The sequence below is a fragment of the Crocodylus siamensis genome, chromosome 9 (assembly GCF_052110815.1).
Source record: "Crocodylus siamensis isolate JL-2025a chromosome 9, ASM5211081v1, whole genome shotgun sequence".
NCBI classification, from domain to species: Eukaryota; Metazoa; Chordata; order Crocodylia; family Crocodylidae; genus Crocodylus; species Crocodylus siamensis.
Window position 1 is genome coordinate 1,360,075 of NC_143403.1, and position 8,302 is coordinate 1,368,376.

The 8,302-nt window shown below is 43.7% G+C and overlaps 1 protein-coding gene across 1 annotated transcript; it reads left to right on the forward strand.

Moving 5' to 3' along the window:
- Nucleotides 1-234: 234 nt before the first annotated feature.
- PSMD7 (proteasome 26S subunit, non-ATPase 7) lies at nucleotides 235-8,302 on the forward strand. Its single transcript, XM_090063374.1, has 7 exons — nucleotides 235-423; nucleotides 2,207-2,298; nucleotides 3,425-3,517; nucleotides 4,950-5,047; nucleotides 5,349-5,429; nucleotides 6,307-6,398; nucleotides 7,233-8,302. The coding sequence occupies exons 1-7, from the start codon at nucleotides 350-352 to the stop codon at nucleotides 7,669-7,671; spliced, it is 969 nt and encodes a 322-aa protein (XP_089919500.1). The 5' UTR covers nucleotides 235-349; the 3' UTR covers nucleotides 7,672-8,302.

Genomic DNA, 8,302 nt, shown 5'->3' on the forward strand with positions numbered 1-8,302 from the left:
AGGCCGAGGCTCCACGGCGCCAACTTACAAGATGGCGGCGGGACTCCCTCGCAATGGCTGTTGTGCCCTTCCCAACATGGCGCCCGCTCGCCCTCCCCAAGATGGTACCTCGCTTCGAGCCTTTCTTTGACCTCCCCAACATGACGCCTCAACTCCTACCTTCTTTTGACCTCCCCAACATGGCGCCCTCTTCCTATTTCCCACCCCGCCTCCTCAAGATGGCGTTGTGCGGTCTCCGCCCCGGCGCGGTGCAGGTTGGGAGCGCGCTGAGGAAAGCTGGGCCTGGCCTTGCGCGGGCACCGACGGGCGGGCGGACGGACGCGGCGGAGCGGGCCGAGCAGGGGGTGCGATGCCGGAGCTGGCCGTGGACCGGGTGGTGGTGCACCCGCTGGTGCTGCTCAGCGTGGTGGATCACTTCAACAGGTGAGGCCGGGCCCCGGCGCGGCCGCTGAGTCACGGGCCCGGCCTGCTCCCGCCGCGGGCCCCAGGGCGGCCGGGCCGGCCCGGCCTGAGGGCAGCGGGGGTGGGGTGGTGCAGCTCCTGCACTCGCCGAGCCACAAGAGGGTATCTGAGGACGCCGGGCCCTGCAGAGCGCCGCACTGGTGCGCGCCCGGACCCGGTGCAGGGCTCCACCCCCCCGCAGACACTTGGGCACAGCGCTTGTCTCACTGCTCCTTGCATGGACAACCACGTCTCAAGTTCTCATGTCTCATAACCGAGCACTCCGCCCCATAGGTGCGTGTAGAAACTCAGCGCGAGGCTCGCCACACTGGATTTCCCAAATCTGTTGCTTGCATGAAAAATGAACAGTCTAACTTTGAGCGTTTTTCAACCTTTCTTCATTTGCAGACCCCTAAAAACATTCCCGTGGAGGCGCAGCCCCCCCTTGAATTGTAAGCGTGGGTATCCACATGCTTTTAATTGATCGTGGTCCTCATTCACCGACCCCCGTAGATGTAACGTGCGGGTCCGTGCGGAGCACAGGGTGGAAACCGCTGGGCGGCGGCCGCCCGTATCTGCGGTTTTCATTCTGGATTATGCACTCGGGTACATGCTTTTGGTCCTGGATTATGTATGCGGATGACTCTGTGTTTTGCATGAGTGCAGATTTGGGACCAAACGTCACCTAAGCACAGAGTAGGAACCACGTGCACGGGTGTCCCGTTTAGCTCAAGACTCGCGGGGCAGTTTCTTATTGCAAAGTAAGACACCACTGTAATAGTCTTCATGGTAGACGAAGGGCTGGGACAACCCGTGTGTTAAATGGGATGATGCGTTTAGCACTAGGACTTGGAGCCAATGTGCCAGTGCAGCGTAGCTGGTTATATGGCTTGTTACGGGGTGGTATGCTGGGAATCGAGCGAGTTACAACAACAGCAGTTCTCGCTCGTGTGAAGGCAAAAGCTATCTCGTCAAATAGATTTCCTGTTTGGGAAGAACAAATCAAGAGTTAAAATAACATTTAAATATTGTGAAACTGCTAATGAGTTATAAATACCATTTTGTTAGGTACACCTGACTGGCTTCAAAAGAATAGTTTTTCAGCATAATGAAACGTGGCACTTTTCATCTGTCCGGTCTATACATGTTATGCTTAAAGCTTCAATTTGCACAGCAGAGAATAAAATTATATTCCTTTAAACGTGTAGTGCAATTTGTGCTCAATGTGCCTAAATTAACTTAATTGCACCACCTGACAAGTACTTCTTATGTGTTGTGTGTGTGTGTGGTTTTTTTTTTTGTTTGTTTTTTTAACAACCAAACCACCCCTCTCTCCCCTTCAAGGCAACATACAGCAACAGAAAAATGTGCCATTATAAAAGTATATGATGGATAATACTGAATAATTTGAAAGTTGACTCAGTTTTTACAATCTGGCATTCTGGAAAGATGCAATAGTTGCCTTCTATTCTTTGTCACTTCCACCACTTGCATCCATTAGCTGTGCAGAAGCATCTGTGTGTTTTTTCTATCAGTGATTACGTTGTAAGATAAAAGCTTTGGTTTAAAGCTCATGGTAATGACTTCTTTCGGTGTAAGCAACATAGAACAAGTATTTCCTTCTTGACTTCTGGTCTTTCCACACCCGTGCTGTTTTTTCCAATTATAAAACTAAGGTGGTGGAATGAATTAGTTTGATCCACCAGTGTTTCTTTTGCATTTGAGACATTCTCCATAATTCAGACTGACACCCTTTTCTTTTTAGAATAGGAAAGGTTGGGAATCAGAAGCGAGTTGTTGGTGTGTTGCTGGGTTCTTGGCAGAAGAAAATATTAGATGTATCCAACAGTTTTGCAGGTGAGTGTGTGACCTGTCCTGTTCACAACCCATCAGTCTACCTGCTATACCAATTGCTAAATGGCAAGAAGTCTCAAAACAACATCTAACAAGTCATAAAGCCAGTATTTACCTTGCCACAAAGAATGCTAATTACCTGCCTACAAAACAGTCCCTTTTCCAGTTAGTCTGGTTCTACATCTTTTCCCCAGCAGTATCTAGTGCACAAAACTTCAGAAGCAGCTCTATTTCATGTTCATGCTAGAGGCTTCTTTTTTACCCTAAACAAGTGTTTATTGTGTAACTTGAGTTGTACCCCAGCAGGTGCTATTTTAGATGAGATGCTACATATTTATAGGAAGATCTAATATTGTGTCTAAATTTCAGCTCTTTTCCTCAAGCAGTGCCCAGTGAGAGGTCAACAAGCTAATTACATTTTGTCTGTAATGATTCCGTTACATATTGTTTAAATTGTAGCTTTATTTAGAGCAAGAATGATGAGTGGTTGATTAGCTCAGTTGGTTAGGTGGTGCTAATAATGCCAAAGTCACAGGTTCAGTCCCGCTATGGGACATGAGACCTGTCCAGCTTCAGGCAGGGAGTTGGACTCGATGTCTTAAGGTCCTTTCCAGCCCTACTTCTCCGATTTCTGTTTAATAGACTTCATAGGAGTGTAGCTTGTTCATCTTAATTCGCCTTGTACGGAAGACTACCTTTTACATTATACAAACTTCTGATCCAGCGAGCTATCATGTTCTGTTAAGATCTTGAGTTTGGTTTATCAGAAGTCTTTTCCCACCAATATTGAGTCAATTACTCCAATATGAATTGTTTTGTTTATTATGAAACACTTTATTGCACGCCTAAAGTAACTTACAAGTTGCCTTGCTTTTACTTGTATCATCTTAAAAGTGATTCTGTAATTATCAGAAAACCTTTCTATGAGAGAATCTGTTAATGTTGCCATTCAGTTTTATAGCAGTTTGTGTAGCCCCATAGAGCAGAGTGGTTGAACTCCGTCAATTCAAAATAAATTATTTTTTGCCATTGCCATGCAGGAACTTGCGAAACGCATTTTATTTTTTTGTATGGAAGTTTTCAGACTAAAATTTGAACTACTAAATATCGATCTCTGTTTTGTTTTCAGTTCCCTTTGATGAGGATGATAAAGATGACAGTGTTTGGTTTCTAGACCATGATTACCTGGAGAACATGTATGGAATGTTTAAAAAAGTCAATGGTAAGTGCAGCTTTTCATGGGAGTAGCTGTTTTCCTAAAACTTGTCATGGATAAGTTAGTGCAGGATAAGCTATAGTGCAAATAAAGACACAATAAGCTATTCCACACTGCCTCCTCATGTGGACACATTATTCTGTACTGCGAGTGTCTTACAGGGATTAATGTAAACCATGCTCAGCACTCTAGAACGTTCATATAGAGAATTAATGCAAAAATGTATTCCTTTCAAATTCCGACTACTTCTCACCCACTTCCACATATAGACAAATCCTAAGTTTTCTGATATGTCAGAGGTCTTGGAAATAAAGAGCTAACACTTCCTGGGGGCCAACTTTTTGGCAGGCATGTCACACATTAAGCCCTGCCCCTACATGCCACTCCAATCCCCTTCTCCCCGCCTAATCTGCTGCTCTGTTTTCTGCTCCCTGCCCAGTCTGCCACTGTGCTACCTGCCATCTCCTTGATCTGTTGCGTGCCAGTGCTACTTTTGGCATGTGCAGCTGGTTGGTCACTCCTGCTTTATAAGATTATCAGGGCTAGTTGAATATGGAGAGGCTACAGTATAGGTGATGTGGAACTGGACTCACTGGCAGGGAGGTTGCTTCCAGTCCTACATTTCTAGAACTGTTACATAAGGGTGAATGTAGAGTCTATGCCTTGGCAATAAGCCAGCCAAAAACATGACGCTTTTCTCTGGGAGACTGTCCTTTGAGACAGCTCAGAAGCTTTGACAAGAGCAGAATGTGACTGCTCATGTGATTAACAAAGAGAAGGAATGTCGAGGTGTTGATTGTAACAAGACACCCTCATGATTTGGACCATTACTGTCATAGAAGTGGCTACTTCCGTACATGCTGTCAGGATACTGAGTTCAGCTGAAGCCCTTCTGCCAAAGTCTACCATTTGCCAACTTAAATAAAGGTTGTTTTCTATGGAAGGTTTCCAGAGCCTGAGTTTACTGCCCAAGATGCATCTTTATTGCTAAAGCTTCTCCTGATGTAGTACTGTAGAGTTAATTCAGGGGAATGCACAAAGGAAGTGAGTGTGCTGTCCATTAGCAGAGCTCTGCATTTCACTTATACAATATGCACCAATTTCTCAAAGTGCTTGGGTACAAAAATCATTCAGTATGTATTTATGAAACCCATTCTTCCATATTTACCAAACCTTGCAACTAAGAATATTAAGGTCCTAGCCTGCTCTCAGCCTCATCCATCACCAATTCAATTTTAACTTAATTCCATTTCAGTATTTTCAGGGTTTTTTTACAGATGTGTATCTAGAACAGAAGTGGAGTTAGCCATTTTTTTTTCTTTCAAAGCGTGGGCAGAATTTGGGGTTAGATAGTAGCTATATTTGAGCTTTAGTATCCCTCTATGAAATGCTTCCCTGTCATTCTGGCTCTAATCTTTGGTTGTTTGTTTTTCCCCAGCTAGGGAAAGAATAGTTGGATGGTATCACACAGGCCCCAAACTACATAAGAATGATATTGCTATCAACGAACTGATGAAAAGATACTGTCCTAACTCTGTAAGTACCGCTCTTGCAACTCTGCTTATGGAACTTCTGGCAATCTGCAGTTCCTACCAGCCCAATCTCCAGTTTGCTGTCATGACACAATAAGATGCAGCCTGACAGCTATGAAGTGAGTAGAGAGTACAGATCTAACTCCTACCATAGAGACAGATCTTTCCTTTGCTTACAGTGAAAACTTCTAGAGAGGCTTGTAACATCTAGAGAACCAATAGTTGACTGCGAGATCCTTCGTCTAGTCTTTCGAGTAACTGTATCATACTGAAATATGTTTTTTTGTTGTTGTTTTTTCTACTAGGTATTGGTAATTATTGATGTAAAGCCAAAGGACCTGGGGCTGCCCACAGAAGCTTATATTTCAGTTGAAGAAGTTCACGATGTAAGTGTTCAACAGTTCAGTACACGTTATTTTATAGTTTCATAGTTTGTAGGGTCGGAAGGGACCTGAGCAGATCATCTAGTCCAACCCCCTGCCATGGCAGGAAAGAATACTGGGAGTTCATTTAGGATTTCCTGAAAGAGAGCATACTTTGAGTAATAGATAAGTTAAAACATATTGCTTGGTGTGCATCAATTTGCCTGTTGTGGTCCAGTAGGGGATGTTGCATTAATTGGTCCTGTGCCTTTACGTTAAGTTTGCTGAAGCTAGAATTTAAACCACAGTTGTAAATTTTAAGTTTGTTGAACCAAGAATTTCCATTCTTCATCCTCTTGAAAAAAGGACTGCTTCTCCTACTTGTCCTAAGAAACTCTGTTGCTTTTTTAAACTGTTTAGATTTAGAACACTATTCTTCTATTTCTGACGTGCTTGCACCCATGCAAAAATGGCAGCTGACACAGCAATAGTTCAAGTAATTAGATACTAATTTGCATTTTCATCATCTTAGTTTTAAATGTTTCTTGCCTTTTATCTCTAGTAATCATTCATCTTCCACTGTACATGGATGTGTTCAGTAGTAGGTCAGTGACAGATTTCCATTCAGCTTTGCGTTTTGCTAGATTCCAGGCAGATTTTTTAAAAATTGGTTCTGTCAGTGTGTCTGAGGCTCATTGTGGAGAAAAGCAACTATTTACTCTTAGGAACCCTACTATTACAACTATAAGATTATTTCTAGTTTTGTGAATGTGTTGGTCTGTATGAGACGTTCTGCTTTTCCAAATCCAGAAGGCATAAAACTGGCTACTTTGAGGGTGTGCGCACACTGTACTCTGTTCTAGTTGTAACCCTGTTCACCTTCCATTCTTGCACCTCAAAGGATGGGACTCCAACCTCCAAGACATTTGAACACGTGACCAGTGAAATTGGAGCCGAGGAAGCGGAGGAAGTTGGTGTTGAACACTTGTTACGGTAACTTTTTCTAACAAAAAACTCCTTCAAGGGTCGTATGGCGTGCTACAGAATCTAGGAGTGCTGACTGCTTGCAGGGGGATGAGGGGGAGGTATTGATTTGTATGTCATCTACTGAGCTCCTTCCTAGTAAAAGTGTGACTGCTTCCCAAAAATGTCAAAAGCTTTAATTTCATCTTGTTCCTTGAATGGTGGAAGTTAGCTTGAGACGTTTTCAGAACTTTACTTTATAGATGAGTGCAAAGTGGAAGCCTTTTTGCTGTTTGAATTGATAGTGGAAACTGCTATTTTTGAAATCAGGAACAGTCAGCGAAGGCAGACTTTGTAGCCTTTCTACCTTTTTGAGGTTCTTAACAACCACATGGGCATTGTTTCCCTTAAGAAAAACTTGGATTGTTTTGCAGATTTCAGATCCTTCAGTGAAAATTGAAGTCTCACAAGCCTGCTGTAATAAGGAGTTTTTATACCTACTATATAGTGTACAATCTGTACAAGATCAACTTGCCCAGATCCACACAGTGAGGCATTGACAAAGGATTTAGTGGGACCCGAATCTTGTCTTCTGTCCCTCAAACCAGGATAACTAGGAAAAGCTGATTTAGAAAGAAAACACCATTGTACATAAAAAGCAACTTGGATCTCTATTTTTAATACACCCAGTGTCAGCCAGTTTTTTCTTGATCTTTGACTTGAATCACTTTGTCAAGTAACTGAACTTGTTTTTAATTCATCTTCCCTTCTAAGCAACACTTCATTTCCGAGGTAGAAAGACCTATAAATGACTGCGGTAAAGCGGTGTACTAATGCTTCTCCTTCCTGTTGTGGATGTTTCAGAGATATTAAGGACACAACAGTGGGCACTCTGTCCCAGCGCATCACAAACCAGGTCCATGGTTTGAAGGGACTGAACTCCAAGCTTCTGGACATCAGGAGCTACCTAGAGAAAGTGGCCATGGGCAAACTACCCATCAATCACCAGATCATCTACCACCTTCAGGATGTCTTTAACCTGCTGCCAGATGTCAACCTGCAAGAGTTTGTCAAGGCCTTTTACCTGAAGACCAATGACCAGATGGTGGTAGTCTACTTGGCTTCTCTTATCCGGTCTGTGGTTGCCCTGCACAACCTCATTAACAACAAGATTGCCAACCGGGATGCAGAGAAGAAAGAAGGGCAGGAGAAAGAGGAAAGCAAAAAGGAGAGGAAAGATGAGAAGGAGAAAGACAAGGAAAAGAGTGATGCCAAGAAAGAGGAGAAGAAGGAGAAAAAATGAAATGTGTAGTTTTTTATTTGTAAATTAAAATCTTGTAATCTAAAATCACTGTGCTGCTAGAGGGTTCTTTTCACCTGTTGAAGTGACTGGGGAGTTCTCTATTCTTGCCTGTTTTGGGAGGCACTCTCATATGCACTTCCCTTGCTTCTGCATCTGACAGGCATATAGCTGAATAGTGTGGGGAGGGAACTCGCTCTACACAGACTGGCAGCTACAGCAAGCAGCAGGCAGCCTTACTCTTAGGAAGGCCTGTCTGTTCAGTCCTTAGCACTGGAGGGAAGAAGGGGGGAGGTAAAGGCGAGGTTACCAACTGCCGCTTTTTCCATTCTTTACCAATGGAAAAGGCCTGCGTCCCAAGATGCTCTTCTGTCTTCTTTTCGCATGGCTTTGGTCTAAAAGTTATTTGAGGTTTATACTATGTGGTCTGTAAAACTGCTAAACTGAATGCATGACGCCTGCACCTGTGCTGCCACTGCTTGCCATCTTAACGTTCCTCTGGCACTCGATCCTGCTCTGAGGGCTCTGTGCAGAGGATGAATTTACCTGCCCCATCTGTTGCTCAGGAGACCTTGAGGTTGGGCCTTCTATATTGTTTATTTTCAAAGAGATGATTAAATGGTTTGGTTTGTAA

Bases quoted from the DNA above. Each gene is read 5' to 3' on its own strand.
- PSMD7 (XM_090063374.1), top strand. From the start codon at position 350: ATGCCGGAGCTGGCCGTGGACCGGGTGGTGGTGCACCCGCTGGTGCTG. The intron at 5,048-5,348 runs GTAAGTACCGCT...TTTTTCTACTAG, and splicing joins AAAGATACTGTCCTAACTCT to GTATTGGTAATTATTGATGT. The intron at 5,430-6,306 runs GTAAGTGTTCAA...TGCACCTCAAAG, and splicing joins CAGTTGAAGAAGTTCACGAT to GATGGGACTCCAACCTCCAA.